This window comes from Notamacropus eugenii, chromosome 7, assembly GCF_028372415.1.
Source record: "Notamacropus eugenii isolate mMacEug1 chromosome 7, mMacEug1.pri_v2, whole genome shotgun sequence".
In the NCBI taxonomy this organism is placed as follows: Eukaryota; Metazoa; Chordata; class Mammalia; order Diprotodontia; family Macropodidae; genus Notamacropus; species Notamacropus eugenii.
Window position 1 is genome coordinate 30,577,673 of NC_092878.1, and position 18,948 is coordinate 30,596,620.

The window sequence follows — 18,948 nt, forward strand, 5'->3', positions numbered from 1 at the left end:
ACCTCTAGCATCTTTTTAGGGAGATAGTCACATTAAAACGTGTCTTTTCTAGGTATCTCTCCAAAACTTTATTCACTGAGAATTCCCAAAAAGTCCAGGCACAAGCCTCTGACCTCCTTACAGCTTTTCTCTACTGTATTCATTATGTCAAACCCTTAAAACCTAGATAGCTAGTGGAAAGAGGAGTGCACTTGGAGTCAGGAAGACCTGAGTTTTAATCCTATTTACACTGTGTGTAAGTCACTTATCCTCTCTCCACCTGTTTCCTTATCTATATAATGGGGATAATGATAGCATATGCCTCCCAGAGTTATGAGGATCAAAAGAGATAAGATTTGTGAAGTACTTTGCAAACCTTAAAATGCTATATAAATGCTGGATGCTATTATTAGAAATAGGTGTGGCACAGTCAGCCAAATTATGAAATGCTGAGAAAGCAAAATAAAAAGGAAATAGTCTCAAATTCAGTAAGATAACAGGTTCTGTCTTATGTAGAGTAAAAAAACATGAGAAATAGATTGTGCAAACTAGTTCCTTTTTTTTTGTTCTTTAAGATCCAGAAGACTCTGCTCCTCAAAGGCCTTTCCAGTGGTACCCACCACAATGACCTGCAAATCAGCGTTTGTTACATACACTGAGTGTCATGCAAGTAAATGATGAAGGAAAACTTAAGGAAAGGGTCAGGTAGAAAAGACATACTTTTAGTCAGGTTTTAAAGAGATAAAAAGGAAGGAAAAACTATGAGAAAAGATAAAAAAGATGATTAGTCCAAGAGATAGAAGCTACAGGGATTGCTTTTCACAAAAATCTGACCTGCTTACACGGCAGAATATTCAGTGAAAATTGACATAGACGTCTATTGTGTTGGCAAAACCTGTTTACTGTGTGCTGGTAAATGTTTAACTACCAGTCTTCTAAGGAAAAAGAAGTGTGCATGACACTTTAAAGTTTAATTTGCATCATTAATATTTATGGACATTGTTAACATTATTAACATTATTAATATTTTCTCCATCACTTTCTTATGTCTAGACAGAACATGAAATCAAGTCCTGATTTGTAGTATTTGCTGATTTCTGAGTTGTAAGGGCTCGCACTGATCATTTAACAATTGTTTGTCAAAGTATCAGCTGGCTCTAATATGCTTCTGCTTCAATTGACGTAAAAGTGAGTCTGAAGGATCACAGAATCCAACCCAAAGAGCTAGACATGACCTTAAACACTTTGTCATCTTACAGATGAAGAAATCAAGACCTAAAGAAGTTAAATGACTTGTGTAAATGACAGAGATATGAACTTCTATTGCTTATCATTGTTAATTCTATTTAACTTTACTACTAGATGATCTAGCTTGGTTATATAAGTGGATAGTATAGTGAATGGAAACACTGAGAACACATACACTCCTCATAAACAATGGGAGATCCACTGGTGAACATAGTGGCCATTCATACAAAACCTCTTCTGGGACATCGTTGTCATCAATAGTTATTGACCGCCTACAGTGGACAAGACACTGTTCCAGTTCTTTAGGATACTAAGATGAATCGACAGCATTTATTCAGGCATTTACTATGAGTGTTACATGCTCAAGATGCAAAGATGAAAAATGACACAGTTCCTCATGGATCATAAAATTTATTTGGAATTCTATCCAAGTATAGTGGGCCATTTCACAGGTGTGGAATTCAATGAAAAAGTGGGCAGTTAATTGGAAGAGAGGCAAAATCCATTCTCTTCAACAATTAGAAAAGCTCATGACCCCAGTCAGGAGTTCTTAACCTGGGGTCCATGAAGTTGCTTTCTTTTCTTTTAAATATTTTGTTAACTTTATTTCAATATAGTTTGTTTCCTTCATAATCATATGTATTTCATTTTGTGCATTTAAAAACATTATACTGAGAAAGGGGACCAGGATTCTACCAGATCACTACCCAAGTCCTTGAAACAGAAAGGTTAAGAATGCCTGCCCTAAGTAGATTTTGAACTTATTTGCTTAAATAATCCACAGTTAACCTGTATAAGAACTGTTATTTAATCGATTCAGAAATATTTTAGCAATTTAAATACCTTCTATTTTATTTATTTTGAAAGTGGAATTTTTTTTAAATCATACCTGAAGTTATATGCTATCTTCCTCAGGCACATATTTATTATTTGGGACAAAATAAGAGTGACTTGAGCCTCAGTGAGAAGAGAGAATGCATTAGAGTGGGCTGTTTATGTGTAATTCTTAAAGACTTACCTATTTTCAACTAGAAAGGCACAACATTGCTAGTTTCCTTTCTTTCCTTCACAAAAACATGGGCACTCACATATACACAAGGATTCTACTGGCAATTTTATCTCAGCCATATGTTTCTGGATTGGCAGTTTGATCAGGCAGCTTCCTCAGTCTAACTCCACTGCCTTCCTCTGCTTTACCAGACTTCTGGTCAAGTCCTCTACAGTCTAGGCTCAAGGTAAAGTCTCAGGGGGCAACAGTATGACAGGGTCTTAGATGGCCAGGGTAATTAAACTCCTCACCCAGCCATCTCTAACTTTCTTTCCTCTCCTTGAATTGTGCTTTTCCCCCCCTCCTCTCGTTTCCCTCCTCAACTGGAAGAAAATATGCAACAACATTTTTTCACACAGATTCCCTATTATGTACTCCCCAGAGAAAAAATGCTTAAAGCATAGAGAGACCTCATCACAATACTTTCTGTTCTATTTACCCACAGACAATATCAGTCCTCTCGTGAACCATGTACAGTATCTGATTGGGGATCACAACCTATCTCAAGTAGTCTCCCTAAATACCTACTGGACTTAACAGATAGTGAGATCTAAAGCAAATAATATTTCTTATTTTTTATGTCTCCGCATTCTTCTACAGAAATCATAGTGTGATGCTGCATCATGGTATGGAGGTAACACTGGGTTCTTGAAGACTATGTCAGGTAGCATAAGCATTGGCATATTCAAACAACCAGGAAAAACTTTGAGTATGATTTGGATAACAGATTGTGTCTGCTCCATGAGGAACAGCAAAGTATGAGGAGACATTACCAGAAGTTTGGCCATAAAGTGATGAATTCTTTGGCCATGGTGACCCAGGCACCAAAGAGGTAAAAATGCAAAATAGTCCTGACTAATATGTGGCCCCCTTCCATTTCTGTGATGATGGTGATGGGAGCATGAGAAAGGGATCAAGTGAGTTAAGCATCACGTAGTTTTCAGATCTACAAGTCTATGTTCCAGCCACTGATTCCAAAGAGGCCAAAACTGCTCAGTTCTCTGAAGACCTACAACATCTTCTAAAAACAACAACCAAAAAAGATGTCACCTACATCACAGGGGATTGGAATGCTTAAGCACAAAATCAAAAGATAACTGGAATAACAGGTAAGTTTGGTCTTGGAGTACAAATGAAGTGGGACGGAGACTAACAGAGTTTTGTCAAGATAACTCACTGGTCAGAGCAAACACTTTTTTACAACAATCCAAAAGGTGATTCTACACATGGACAACACAGATGGTCAATATTGAAATCCGACTGATTATATACTTTGCAGCTAAAGGTGGAGAAACTCTATAGTCAATTAAAACATGACTTAGAGCTCACTGTGACTTAGATCGTGAGATTCTTGTTGCAAAATTTAAACTTAAATTGAAGAAAGTAGGGTAAACCATCAGACCCCATAGGTATGACCTAAGCAATATATTTTAAGAATACGAAGTAGAGGTGATGAATAGATTTAAGGGATTAGAGCTGGTAGAAAGAGTGCCTAAAGAACTATGGACAGAGGATCACAATATTGTACAGGGGCAGGGACAAAAATATCCCAGAGAAAAAGAAAAGCAAGAAAGCAAAATATCTGTCTAATAAGGCTTTACAAATAGCTGAGGAAAGATGGAAAGTGAAAGGTAAAAGAGAAAAGGAAAGATATGTCCAACTGAATGCAGAATTCCAGAGAATACCAAGGACAGATAAGGTTTTCTTAAATGAACAATGCAAAGAAATAGAAGAAAACAATAAAATGGAAAAGACAAGAGATGTCTTCAAGAAAAGTAGATATATCAAGGGAATGTTTCATGCAAAAATGGATATGGTAAAAAAATAAAAATGGTAGGGACTTATGAGAAGTAGAAGAGATAAAAAAAGAGGTGGCAAGAATATACAGAAGGAGTATTCAAGAAAGATCTTTAACCTCAGTGATAATGGTATGGTTACTGATCTAGAGCCAGACATCTTGGAGAAGGAGAAGAATTGCTAACAGGAATACTAGTAAGGGTGATGGAATTTCAGTTGAATTATTTAAAATTCTAAGAGATGATGCTGTTAAAGTGTTCCATTCAGTATGTTGGCAAATTTGAAAAACTCAACAGTAGCCACAGGATTGGAAAAGATCAGTTTTCACCCTAGCCCTAAAAAATGACAAGGTGAAAGAATGTTTGAATTACCAAACAATTTTGTTCATTTCCCTTCCAGACTGGGATCTGGGGTTTGTTTGGGTTTTTTTTTTTTTTTTTGACGAGGTAAAGAGCCCATTCTCTGCCTCATTTCTTTATCAGTGAACAGGCATTGCCTCAGTCAAACTGAGACCTGTTAAAGACCTTAGCTTAGAAAGGCCAAAGTCTCTACTGCATCTAGGGCCATCTCTAGTCCTCCTGATCTATAGATGGCTCTGGAGAAGAAAGTGAGGCTGGTGACTTGGCACAGCCCTCCCTCCCTATATCCAATTCACTTGCCTGTGGTAGCATCATTTTCCTGGAGTCATGATCCTCTTCAAGAACCAAGGAGAAACAATAGCAAGCAATAGTGTCAGTATAAATGCAAGTCAGTTGTTTCAATATATTGACTCATTAGACAAGATCACACATTTAGAGAACCAACAGATTAATGTTTGTAACGCTGATCTGAAAACTTTGTTGTTCTTGTCTGACTCCTCACTGCTGTCTACGTTCACTCTGAGACCATCAGGATCCAAACAATGACCAAGTAGGGAGTGGCCTGGGACCTATCATTCTCTAGTCAATGAGGGCCAGAGTGATTGGGCGTTGTCAGGTGCTTAAGGGAAAAAAAAAGTTTCAGGGATCAAAATTTGTCATTGTTTGTCCCTCATTCTCCAAGAGGACCATGACATCAGGGAGGTGATTCCATTCTTGCTATAAAGGAAGCTACAAGGCATGAAGAAATTGCTGTTAAGTGAAGGATGGTTCACAAGTTTCATTTGTTTTTCCAGAGAACTGAGTAGAGGAGTAAGTTGTCAGTTTGGATGGAATCCTAATAAAGCTGCCCCCACCCCCAATATTCTAACTTCCTTACAGTCCCATTACCCCTACTTCACCACTCCCCCATCCCTAACTCAATATCCGAACTTCTTTATATATGCCTCACTGCTCACTAGAACAGGTGTGTCCATGAACTCCTATGTCTCACAGAACAGCAGCAGTGTCCCTGAGATGAGATCCCAGTCACTGTCTCTAGCCAGTCACTGGTTCCAGACCCATTCCTCATACTTCCCACAGAAACAGCAGGTGTATTCATGCACTCAACCACAACCACATCCATCTAGTCTCAGACAGGACCATCCTTGGCCAATCAGAAAGCAGCACCACCAGGATGCCCATGCAGGATGTGGACCCCAAAACAACAGAAGGAACTTTCTCTAAGTAAGCACCTGCTCGGTAACAGCAAAATCTATCCTTTCGGTGAACCTATGACATAGAGAGGCCCATTATGTCATTATCATACATTCATACCCTGCCATGGATTTTTCTGTATGCATTGTAGGTATTTGCATACACAATTCGACCGTGGCTGGGACTCCTCCCCTATAACCTAATCCTTAACAAACTCCTCCTGTCTTCTTAATATTCATAATTTGTTACGTAATCGCATCTTTACCCTATAAAAATCCATCTTGCTTTCTCTGAAGTTGCTGGGCCCTCTTGGGCTTCCTAGGAAGCATCAATCTCAAGAAATGTCTATGCTTGGATTAGAGATGGTCTGACTGAATTCTTTGAGATAGTTCTACCACAACATTATCATGAAACCACAACAGTTCTATACTAAAGAGATCTTTCTCAAACCTGTCCTCCAATATGTTAGTTATTCTTTCTAACTTTGTCATCTGAAAATTTGATAAGTATGCCATTTGTTACTTTATCAGACGTTAATAAAAAACAAAGTGAAACAGCACAAGGCAGTGTTATAACCAAGGTGTGGAAAATCAAGTTTGGCCCAGGGCACTGAAATTGAAAAACAGCGACATCACTTGTACTCTTTTGACAGCATGTAAACAGCTGAACCTAGCACCTGGATAACAATAATAATTATTTTAAAAAGGAAACTGCCAGATGGTACAACTGCTCCCCTCAGGGTTGTAATACAGGCAAATTCCTCTCAGATTTGGACCAATCCTTCTTCCTAAGTGACTGGAAGACTAGTGACACTCTACAAAGCACAAGGAAAGTTAGGAAGAGGATTCAGTTTGGAGGTAAAGATAATGAGTTCGGTTTTGGACATGCTGAGTTTATGATATCTATGGGATGTCCAGTTTGAGATGTCCAATAATAGGCAGCTGGAGATGTAAGACTGGAGGTCAGAAGAGAGGTTAATGTGGGATAAAGTAGATTTTTCTTAATCACCAGCATAGAAATAATCATTGTATCCATGGAAACTAACAAAATCACCAAGTAAAAGAAGAGGAAGAGGGCCCAGGACAGATAGCTATGGCACATCTGTGGTAAGTGGGTATGATTTGGATGAAGCTCCAGCAAAGAAGAGCAAAAGGGGTGGTCAATTAGGAAGGAGGAGTACCAGAAGAAAGTATCCCAGAAAAGGAGAAGAAGGTAAACACAGGCTCAAAGTTTACAGAGAGGTCAAGAAGCATGAAGCCTGAGAAAAGACCCATGTTTCTCTCTAATAGCCTGTAAGTTGCCTGAGGGAAGGGACTCATATAATGTAGTGGGGGCAGTTCATAGGTATTTGATAAATTCTTTGTTGAATGAATGAACCAAGATACTCAATAGCTTCTTAAAAGATTGTCTTAGCAGTCCACACAGACATGGATGAAGCATGTATATTGCACAGATCAAGATCATGATACTTAACTGGAGAGATGGCACATGGAATTAATCCATCTTTTTTTTTTTTTTTTTTTGTGATAGACACTGGACATAAACAATTGCCTAAACCCAGAATTGGATAGGAGGAAGAAATCAAACTGGATTCTATTTGGGAAATTGCAAAGCACTTTTACTGATTCTAAACTGTTTTCTCTTCCTTTGCAATTTAGAAAAATGGTCCCCTCAAAAAAGTCATGAACAGGGATTTTACAACTGAGATAATCAGGAAACTGGGACAGGATGCTTCCTCATAAGTTTTTTTCTTTATAAAGCAGAGGTTCTTAACTTTTTGTGTGTGGCAATCTAGTGAAGCCTATGGACCCCTTCTCAGAATAATGTTTTTAAATGCATAAAATAAAATACATAGGGATTGCAAATAAAACCCATTATTTTGAAATACAAATTTCAAAATAGTAAAAACAGACAAAACTTCAGACTCCAGCTTAAGAATGCCTACTTTAGAGAACTCTTTTTCCTCACTTCCCAATTTACAATCAATCAACATTTACTAAGCACCTATAATATGTCAGGCACTATGCTAAGCATTGGGGATGCAAAAAGGCAAACGACAGCTTCTACCCTCAAGAATCTTATAAGGAGACATGTAAACAAATATATACAAAGAAGCTATATATGGGACAAATAAGAAATAATTACCAGAAAGAAGGTACTAGAATTGAGGCTGAGAAAACCTCCTTATAAAAGATGGAATATGAGCTGAATGAGGGGAGTGGAAAGAGGATAACACTGTATACAGTTATAGCTACATTGTGTGAAGGCTAATTTTGATAGACTTGGCTCTTGCAAGGCAAGGTTCTAGGACAACTCCATAAGGCTCATGATGGAAAATATTATCCACATCCAGAGAAAGAATTGTGGCATTTGAATGCAGATGGAAGCAGACTATTTGCTGTCTCTCTTTTGTTTTGTTTCTTCTTTCTCATGGTTCATTCCGTTGGTTATAATTCTTCTTTACAATATAACTAAAATGAAAATATGTCTAATATGAATGTATATGGACAGCCTATATCAGATTGCATGCCATCTTGGGGAGCGTATGGAGGGGGAGAAAATTTAAAACTCAAAAGCTTGTGGGACTGAATGTTGTAAACGAAAAATAAATATATTTTAAAAATAGGAAAAAAAAGATGGAATTTTAGTTGAGAAGTCCGAGAAGTCGGTAGGTGAAGCGGAGGAAGGATAGCATTCCAAGGACGGGAGACAGCCAGAGAAAATGCCTTAATTTACCTGTGGTTTTAGAAATCACAACAATGAGTAACAATAATGATTAATAAAGTGCTGCTTCCCACCCTTTGTTGCTTTTAAGAACTCCAGTTGATCTCCCCCAGGGACCACCCAACCTCATTTGGCTTCCATCCTACCTCCTCTTAGGAGACTGATGATATCTCCTTTACAGAGTATAGGTGGGCAAGCTGAATTCGAACTCTATTAATGCTAGAAGAGACCTTAAAAAGCTCATAGAATCAACTGGTTCTACTGTTTCATTTTAAAGATGGAATCTGAGGCCCAAAGAGGTTAAGTGTTTGTCCGTGGCCATACAAGTAGTAATAGAGATGCACTTTGAACTCCCACATAGACTTCAAATCAGGTGGTTTTCCTACAATATTAGACCAGATATTAATCAACACCGCCAACTCTTGGGGCAGGCAGAGTTAGAGTTGGGCTACCTCCATAAGCTAACAGGAGCCTAAGTAAATTCTGCCTAGTGGTGCTTAGAGAAATGGTGTGTTGAGCAGAGACCTCCCATACTGCCAGCATATCTTCCCGTAGAGCTGCAAAAAGATAAGTAGCTCTTAGGCTAGTTTAAGAGGTTTGAGTACATAATCCCCAGTTTCTTTGGGTGCCTCCACTCGAGCAGACCTCTCTCAGAGATAAGATAAGTCGTATCTCTCTGGTCACAAATTTTTAAATCCCCAATTTCTTCCAGCTCCTTTCCTTCCCCAAAGTGCTTTGCACAAGGCTGATCCCTGGAGAAAAGTCTAATGGGCACTGCCTTTATGTTTCCTTCCAGGCTTCGTTTGGGATATTAAAATCTCTCCTTTGAAAAGGGCTTTAGAGGCTTTTAGATTGCTTACTAGCTCTGGGCAAGTCACTTAACCTCATGGACCTCAGTTTCCAGCTCTGTCAAATGAGTAAGAAGGAAATGGCAAATCCCTCCAGTATCTTTGCCAAAACCCCCAGAGAGGGGTCATGAAGGGTTGGACACGCCTGACAACCTGTCCTGAGAGCGCTGCAAGGCGGGACTTTGGACCAGCACGCTGCGTGGGGCTGCAGGATTGTGGGGAGCAGCATCCCTGCGGATCACCTCTGGGTATTTGTGATAAGCCTCTAGTGGCCCCCAAGTCTGTCTCCCCACACCTTCTAATACAAGCCTAAGCTTGGAGCCTTCCCTTGTCTTTGGAGACCACACCGAACCCCGCTTTACAGGGGAGAAGCTGGGGCTCAAAGGGGTTGCATGGCACGCGCATGATCAGGCACCCCCTCATGGCACCTCCAGCCTCCCCCCTGCCCCCCCCCCCCGACCATGGAGGGGCCTTAAGGGCGGTGTAGCGCTCAAGGCTGCAGGAGCCCGGTCCAAACCTCGGCGTCCTGCCCGGGACGGGAGCACGTGGGTGGAGTCCCCGCCCTGCGCCTAGCCCTTAATTAATGGTCTGAGTTGCACGGCCCTGACCATGGTCCACCAGGGATCTCCGCCCTTACAGGGAGCTCACGCGCAGTACCTGTCGGACTAGCCGTAGGACCGGGCTCTACCTTTCTCCCCCCACCCCTCCCCCCTTTCGGTTCTGCTGACGGCGTTACCGCCGAATCAGGCTATTGTTAGGCCCCCGCGGAGGGGTTCTGATTGTGAATGGCGCGGCCCAATCAGAGAGCGGGTCGAACGTTGGCGCTGCCGTTTGAGCCGCTGCGTTCGGCCCGAAGCTGAGTTCTCGGCTGGGGTGCGAAGGCGGAGCGGGAGCTGAGTGCTTGGCTAGGCGGCGGAGGCGGAGTGGGAGGCGGGAGACCGCGGCTTTGGGATTTGGATTGTGGGGGCGACCGGTCTGCCGGAGTGGGCAGCCCGGGATGGGGTAACAGCCCGGCTGACGGAGGGCGGTGCCTGAGCGTGCGAGACCGGTCCGGAGGGGAGCTCGAGGAGTCCGCGGCGGAGCCAGGGCCCAGGGCCCGCCGGGCCTCCGGCGTCTGGGGCGACGTTAGCCTAGGGCCTGACCGGCGACGAGCGGGGGGCCGCAAGAGCCGCAGACCCGAGGGACCGGAAATAGAGACTGGGAGTCTAGGGGAAAGGTCTTCTGGGGTGAAGGCCTGGGACTGGTTGGTGGGCAGTGACAGGGAGGAGCGTGGACGAGTCTGTGGGGAGTGACTGGAGAGGAGCGTGGACAAGTCGGTGGGGAGTGACTGGAGAGGAGCGTGGACAAGTCGGTGGGGAGTGACTGGGGAGGAGCGTGGACAAGTTGGTGGGGAGTGACTGGGGAGGAGCGTGGACGAGTGACCGGGAAGGAGCGTGGACGAGTCGGTGGGGAGTGACTGGAGAGGAGCGTGGACAAGTTGGTGGGGAGTGACTGGGGAGGAGCGTGGACGAGTGACCGGGAAGGAGCGTGGACGAGTCGGTGGGGAGTGACTGGAGAGGAGCGTGGACAAGTTGGTGGGGAGTGACTGGGGAGGAGCGTGGACAAGTTGGTGGGGAGTGACTGGGGAGGAGCGTGGACGAGTGACCGGGAAGGAGCGTGGACGAGTCGGTGGGGAGTGACCGGAGAGGAGCGTGGAAGGGTCCGTGGGGAGTGACTTAGAGAAGGGTCAGTGGCGGGGGAAGGAGCGGGGTGTGGACAAACAGACCTGAGGGCTTGGAATTGAGGGTAGGAGACACGGAAGTGGCAGGAGCAGGCCCGAGCCCCAGCGGGGCTCGTGGAAGTGGACGAGAGGGAGTTGAAGCGAAGGTGGTGACACCGAGGGTTTGTAGCAAGTGGAAGAGGTGGTGGCTAGAGAAGGTCAATGGGTGGAAAGGGATCAGGACGAGGAGGAGGGGAGTGGCGGAGAGGTGCGAGACACCCGCAGAAATGAGGCACCGGAGGCTGGTGAGGCTGACCCTGCTGCAGCATCTCGAGGCCGCCTATGGCTTAAAGATCCAGAGCGCTCGCGGCCGGCAGGAGTCTCGGGCGATAACTTTTAGGGTAAGACCAGGGGGAAGAGGGCTGAGGGAGGACATCCGAAGGCTAGTAAGAGTCACTGTGAACCAAACTGGTGAAAGTGGAGCATTAATTTTGTCCAGAAAAGAGGACAGGATGATAGCTAACGTATCTCTAGAGCTACCTATGTGCCAGGGGAAAGAAACTGAGAGGTTAAGTGGTTAAGCGGTCAAGTGACTTGTCTGGGATCACACAGATCTTCTGACTCCAGACCTCGCTCTTTGTTCACACACCCATTTAGCTGCATGTTTAAAACTAGAAAGAAACTTAGAAACTATCTCCTCTAACTCACGGTTTTACAGAGGAGGAAACAGGCCCAGAGAGAGCTTCAGTAATTTGCCCAGAATCACGCAACTATTCTACAAAATAGATTCTGAACCTAGGTTTTTCTGACTGTTTGCTAGTCCATGCCGCTTCTCGATTTTACACATGATAAGCCATATGGTGAAGATGTCAAGATTTACTGTTGGTTATAACTAATGTTTCTATAGTACCTTAAGGTTTCAGATTACTCCATGTACTTGATTTTATCTGAACCTTACAACAACCCCTTGAAGTGTGTGTGTATCTTTCTCTGTATATATACATGTGTGCGTGTGTGTATACACACACACTACATGTTATTATTATTCCTGTTTTTCAATCTGAAGTTCATAGAGGTTAAGTGAGTATTTGTGATTATTTTCTGAGGCTTTTGTGGGCTATCAGGAAGGGTGGTTCATTTAAAAAGAATGGTGTTTTCTGAATGGTTCAGTGGAAATGGTTAAGTACTGAAGAGGAGTTCTGGTTAAATACTAGTGTGTGTGTGTGTGTGTGTGTGTGTGTGTGTGTGTGTGTGTGTGTGTGTGTGTGTGTGTGTGTGTGTGTGTGTGTGTGTGTGTGTGTGTGTGTGTGTACTTAGATTAATTAATACAGCTTCTTTTATGTGGTCCTGTTGTGTATATTTGTTACAGCTGGTTTTTGAGTGCATAATAGTTAATTGAATCTGATTATGCCCAAACCTAATTTTTGCTATTGTCAGCTTTATGTCATAAAACATTTTTTAACTAGGTAGTTAAATTGACACTTTTTTGTTTCTACTGATTATTTACCAATATGATAGTCTCTTCAGTTGTTTCAGTCTCTACCCAAGATTTTATACCTATGAGATAGTAATTTCAAAGATTTCAAGAAATTGAAGGAAAAGATTTAGAAATGTGATGTGAGCCATGTAATATTTTTGAGATAGCATTATGTTCTACAAATGCATAAAGAAGACTAAAATGATTGACAGATGGAGAAGGTCTTTGCAAGACATAGCCCTTGATTTTTTTTCCACTCATAAAATCAAGGAATTCATTTCATAATTTAAAAAAATCGTGTATCAAGCATCTATATACTATGTTTTAGGTGCTGAACAATACTTAAGATCTTGTCGGTAGAGTAGAAACTGACTAGTGGACACATTGTATTGGACAAACAGCCATGCAGAATATTACTCAAATATGAGAATGAACAGTCATATTATATTATATAAAGTAAGTATGAATGTCTTTAAGAGATAAGTGTAAATCAGAGTAAGTAGCCGCTGGAATTGTTTCAGAATGTAATGTGAGGTGAGATAGCTAAGAACAATATTAAAGTTGTACTTCTATTTGCAATAACATTTTATACTGGTTCACACTTAAGAGTTTCTAATACAAAAACTTGTGAATTGCACTTTATACAAATACATAGACTAATATATAAAAACTAATATTTGTGTTCTAAAAATCAACTTATTTGTCAGTATACTGATTTTTCCGTCTTCCCCTCATTTTTTAAAATATTCTATTGAAGGCATTGATTTAATCTGTTTAGTGTAAAGAGCACTAGGCTCCTTGCCATATTCAACTATCATTGCTATGCACCTCCCGTATCTGTACCTTAGCCCTAATCTTTCTCTTCAATTCTAGCCCTGAATCATAATCTGCCTTTCAGACATTTCCAGGTGAGTGTCCCGTAGGCATCTTAAGTTCAACATCTCCAAAATAGTACTCACCCACCTCTCTCTGAAGTTTCTTTCGAGAGCAGTTCTGTCCTAACCGTTCTGGTTTGTGAACTTGAAATCGGCTGTAACGCTTCATTTCCCCTCAACCCCTATACCCAGTCACTTGTTGATTCCCCCTACAAAACATCTTTCTAATCCTTCAATCTATAACCCTAGTTCAAGTTGACCTGTTAACTTCTCCCCTGGACTATTATCGTAGCTTCCTAATTGTTGTGTAGGTCATGGTTTTACCCTCCAGGTTTTATCCATCATCCACTTAAAACAAATGATTGTTAAAGCATGGGTATGACTGTGTGGTTCCTTTTTTCAAAAAGATTGCTATCTTGTTTAGAGTCAAATACTACAACTGCCTTGTTTGGCATTTGAAGTCCTTCAAAAAGTAACAGCCAACCTTTCCAGGTTTATTACATATTACTCTGTTTTTTGCAGTGTGCAGTTAAAGTAAGCCTATTTGACATTTCTTTGCTTCCATAACTTTACAGAAGCTATCCTTCATACCTAAAATACTTTTTCCCACACTTCTGCCTCTTGAAACCCTTAGTTTGTTTCAAAGTTTAGCTGAAGTGTAACCTACCCTTTTCTAGTTTCCCATCCTCCAGTTAGTGCTTCTTCTCAATTGTATTGTATATATTTACTTACGTGTATCTATGTCTTTTCCCTCTACTTCTCCTCACCTCCATGAAATGTAATTTCTCTGAGCAGGGACTGTTTCATCTTTGTTACTGTATCTTTCTCTGGAGCCTAGAACATAGAAAGTGTTTAATAGATGTTTGTTGCATGAAAGAATTTCTCTCAGTGACCTCATCAGTTCCTAGGGTTTTATTATCTTTCATTCAAGATGATTAAGAGCCATTGTTAAAAAGCTGTCCTTGAAGCCTGGGATTAAAATGTTGCCTTTGACTTTTTGTGTGATTTCCTGGCAAGTCATTTAACTATTCATTGTTCTAGGCATTTAAACACTACTATTTGCAGAAAAGTTGCCAGTCTCTATTGGTAGAATAAGTGCCCTCATTTGGGAGTTATCTACACCAGTGAAGTCACCAGTCATATCCCTAATCCTAAACCTATGTAGATGACTTGTAGGTCTGTATAGCCAGTCCCAGTTTCTCCTCTGAGCTTCTGGCCTGCATCACTGTTTGCCTATGGGATATTTCAAACTAGATATCCAAGATTTATCTCAGTTTCTTGATATTACAAACCTGTCTCAGAGATATCTCAAACTTAACAGGTCCAAAACATCTCATTATATTGCTCTCCAAACTTCCCTATTTTTGCCCCCAAGGCACCACCAGTCTTCTCATATCCCAAGTCTAGTAACTTTCCATTATCCTCTTCATTTTCCCTCACCCTGTATATCTAATCAGTTGGCAGTTGTCTTGTTTCTTTCTGACCCTCCTTAGTTCAAGCCTTCATCACATTTAGATTACTGAATTTGTCTCCTAATTGTACTTCCTGCCTCAAACCATTTCCTATTTCTGTCTTATCTTACATATTGCTGCCAAAGTGATTTTCCATTAGCCCAAATGTGATCTACAAAATAAACTTCATTGGTTCCCTGTTAACTCTCTAGGATAAAATAAACTCCTCTACTTAGCTTTTAAAGCCTTTCACAAGCTGTCTTTCCATCCTCATTGTATGTTACTCATTAAACAACCCCACCCCCAGCCCATACCGACTAGCCTTTTCTGTGTCCCCCATGTACTCAGGTATGTCCTGAATCTTCCTTTGCAGTTGCCATCTCCACATGCCTGTAATTCACTCCATCCTCACCTCTGCTTCATCTCTCTTTTCCTTCAAGATTTAGCTAAAATATCACTATCAACCTTTCCTGATTTTCCATCCTTCCCCCCAAAAATGCTTATTTAGCTATTTTGTATTTATTTATATTCTGTACGTACTTCTCTCCCTCATTAGCACATAAGTTCCTTGAGAGTAGGGGTTATTTTATTTGTATTTTTATCCCTAGTGCCTGGTGTATAGTTACAGCTTAATAAATGCTTATGGATTGATTTTTTAAAAAATACTATAAATGGCTTATCTCCAGTCCTAGTAATGGGATGTCTTCTGCGTTAGTCATTTTCCTAAGTGTCGTACGAGCTTACAGAAAATTTTTATGCTTAATTCTTTCAGTATATATATCTGTACTGTTATTTTTTCCAGGATCTCAGAATTTGATTTCAGATTATTAATAATAGCTCATTGTTACAACATGTAGTTTATAAAACTCCCTCTGAGTTATGTGGAATTATCCTCATTTTACAGGTGAGGTAACGAAAGGGCTGAAATGGCTTATTAGAGGCCACATAACTAATAAATAGAGACATGACTTGATACCCAGGACTACTGAATCTTGGTGCCTTTCACAAGTTATTCTTGTGATAAATAGTCTTCGGAAAAATTGTTAAGAATTAGTTAAGAAATATTTCATAGTTAAGAATAGTTAAGAAATAGTTAAGAAATAGTTAAGAAAAATAGTAAGAAAGAAGATAATTTTATTATAGAAATAGCAACTGTACAAGAAGAGGTTGAATTGGATTTTTTAATGTTTTAATGTTTACTTTCAGTATTTCTTAGTCCTAGTCTCTTGGAACATTTTGTTAGAAAATTTGTAACATTCATCAGCCAAAAAAATTAATCCATCTTACCCTATTATTGGTCAAGGAAGTACACAGATAATTTGATGCAGAGTTAGTATTTGCAGAGCTGTGGAAGGTGATTTCAGAAAAAAATATCCATTTTAATAGATGCAAATTGAGAAGCATTAAACCTATTTGAAGTCCTCTTTAAAAAATAATACAATAATGATACTTTAATGTGTGTTAGTATTTGATCCAAATGTTCTGTAACTCTTTCATTAGCATAATTAATAGATATTATTGGCATAAGGTATTTATTTTAGTATTTGAGACTAGTTCTGTTCTTAAGACTCACTGTTACCAAAGTCTGTTGCCTTTTAGCTACTATGACTAATTATATCTCAGAATATTAGTAACTAGTTTAATTGTTTTTTTGCTCTTTCCCTGAAATCACAATTTGTCTTCACATTCTGTGCTTATACCTGTAAATTTTTATCTTGATGCTTATAATAAATGACTTTTACATTTTAGGGGAAAATTTTTCGAGCACCTTTTTCTGTACTACCCCAGACATTTGTACCAGAATATGGAAACATTCCAAGGTAAGAAAGGTGTGAAATTAGCCTAGAATTAAGTGGTGAATTGCAAGGTTCAGAAATTAGTAGATATTTCACACTTGGGTCTTTAATTCATGGACTTTATAATTCCACTCTGAAATCTGTATTTGAATGAAAATCCCTGTAATGTAATGATACCCTTAGCACAGTGCCTGACAAATAACAGACTTTCAGTAAACGTTTATTGGATGAATGAATGAGTATATTTGGGAAGAATTGTGGGAGGAGAGTAATTATATGTTATTGAGATGCCCAAGCTTTTGTAAATAGTGATCACACAGTGTTTTTCAGATTTGTTATGCGCACATTTCACATTCTAGTAAAAGGATTTCTAAACGCTCACGTATTGGGGAAATGATGACAAAACTCATGTTAATGAACCTGCTTAGATCCTCCGAGTCCTTTACCTAGGAGAGCTGTGTAATCTGTAGAGATAACGTTTATTTGGCATTTAGTTGTTTTCATTCTTTATAACCTCTTTTGGGGTTTTCTTGGCAAAGATACTGGAGTGTTTTGCCATTTCATTCACCCCCTTATTTTACAGATACGGAAACTGAGGCAAGCAGAGTTAAGTGACTTGCTCAGGGTTACATAGCTAGGAAATGTCTGAGGCCAGATTTGACCTCAGGAAGATGAGTCTTCCTGACTCCAGGCCCAGCACTCACTCTATCCACTGGGCCATCTAGCTGTCCCCTTTAACATTGATACTACATGTATTACCTACAGACTTCTATTGAGCATCGTTCTGTCTGCATTATTTTGTTCTACATATTGAATTATTTTTTTAAAAAATCATCTCTGTCTTCCGAAGAGTTGGACAAATGATGTTGGCAGAGAAATAAAGGTCCCACAGACAAGCAAATAAAGAAGTAAATTAAATGAGATATGAATAGAACCTATAAATAAAAATAAACTGATTTTTCAAAAATGGAACTTGTATTTCCTCACATCTATCCCATTTTCACACTTTCCTGTTTTGATTGAATACACAACCATTCTTCTCATTTTCTAGTTTTAGAGCCTCAGAGTCAATTCTCCACTATCTTCTCTTTGAAATTCCCTCCTCCCACATCCCTTTAGTCCAGTTAGTTGCCAGGTCTTGTTGATTCAAGTCTCGCTGTTTTATATCCATAATCTAAGCTGCTGCCAATTGATGTTCCTAAAACAGGGGTCTGACTTAAGAAGCTTCAGGAGCTTCCTATGGCCTCTGGGATAAAATACAAAATCCATTTAACCATTTATCATTTTCATGATCTGCCTCCCATCTACCTTTCCAGTCTGTTGGCTATTAGTCCTTTTGACGATACATACACTCAGTCTCCTGCCTCCATTCTTTTGCATTAACTATCTCTCAGGTGTATAATACATTCCTTCTTTACCTTTGCCTCTTATAAGCCCTCGCTTCTTCACTATTATATAAGACTTTTCCTGACCTATTTTTCCTCTACCCTAGTTATCATTTGTCTCTTAACACTACTTTATATATACTCATCTGTGTATATGCTGTATATGTTGAAATGGAGGAATTTTTTTTCCTTTTTATCTGTAGTATTAAGGATGCCTTGCATATATGGAAACTTAATGAATGTTGAATTAAATTGAATTAAAAAAGGTTGTTGCATTTTATGGGATGGTAATTACAGAAAGATTTGTTGGGGTATACATGTCTGTGTGTATAGAGGTTATATATATATGTGTGTGTGTGTGTGTGTGTGTGTGTGTGTGTGTGTGTATACACACTTAGATAGTATGGCTCTTGGGTATATAGTAGGCTGTGAAAGTCATGGAATGAGAGCAACGGTCATACTAAAATTAGCACAAGAACAATGAGTAGATTATAGAAATGGGAAATGATTTATAATTCAGAAGTCATGTCAAGGATCTTCACAGCCTATTGATGTACCTTGACAAGTATATTCACTTAGTATGGTTTTTGTAAGATTAAATACATTAATGAGACCTGCCTTTTTCAGTTTTCTCGTTGATGCTTGCACATCTTTGGAACAACATCTTCATGTTAAGGGTCTTTTTAGGGTTTCTGGATCAGCTACCCATATAAAAGCACTGAAGGTAGGCATATTCCTTGACTATTTTTTCTTTCCACAGTTGTCTAATTAGGTTTTTGTTGTTACAGTTCTCAGATATGACATGAATGTGCAAAGGGTCTATGATTTTCTAGCATGTGGACTCCCTCTAACATCACATCCCATATGACTTTAAATAATTACTGTGGAGATGTCTGTGAGCACCTTGCACATAGGTAGTTATTGGGGGGAGGGTTTGAACCCAGGTCTAATGACTCCCAAGCTCAGCATTATGTCCTCTCATCTTTTCGGTATTAATGAATGGTAGAGTTACAGCTGACCAGCTATTATTCCCTTTGTGGAAAGCATTTCTAGCTTACATGAATCCAG

At 40.1% G+C, this 18,948-nt stretch overlaps 1 protein-coding gene and 1 pseudogene across 15 annotated transcripts in view; one reads left to right on the forward strand and one right to left on the reverse strand.

Moving 5' to 3' along the window:
- Positions 1-18,948, reverse strand: part of LOC140513822 (enhancer of rudimentary homolog pseudogene) — an 86,555-nt pseudogene that overhangs the window by 40,566 nt on the left and 27,041 nt on the right.
- Positions 1-18,948, forward strand: part of LOC140513767 (TP53-binding protein 1-like) — a 130,585-nt gene that overhangs the window by 4,695 nt on the left and 106,942 nt on the right. For 12 of the 15 annotated variants that reach the window (XR_011970318.1, XR_011970319.1, XR_011970320.1 and 9 more), the window contains exons 2-4: positions 13,247-13,281; positions 16,449-16,519; positions 18,508-18,604. Coding sequence is in view for 12 of the 15 variants with exons in the window: in XM_072623713.1 (XP_072479814.1) it covers positions 13,247-13,281; positions 16,449-16,519; positions 18,508-18,604 (203 nt within the window). In the remaining 3 variants the exon portion in view is untranslated. Of the gene's footprint in view, positions 1-10,554; positions 11,298-13,246; positions 13,282-16,448; positions 18,605-18,948 lie in introns of those variants that run through there. The other 3 variants (XM_072623715.1, XM_072623718.1, XM_072623719.1) reach the window with 3 other exon arrangements.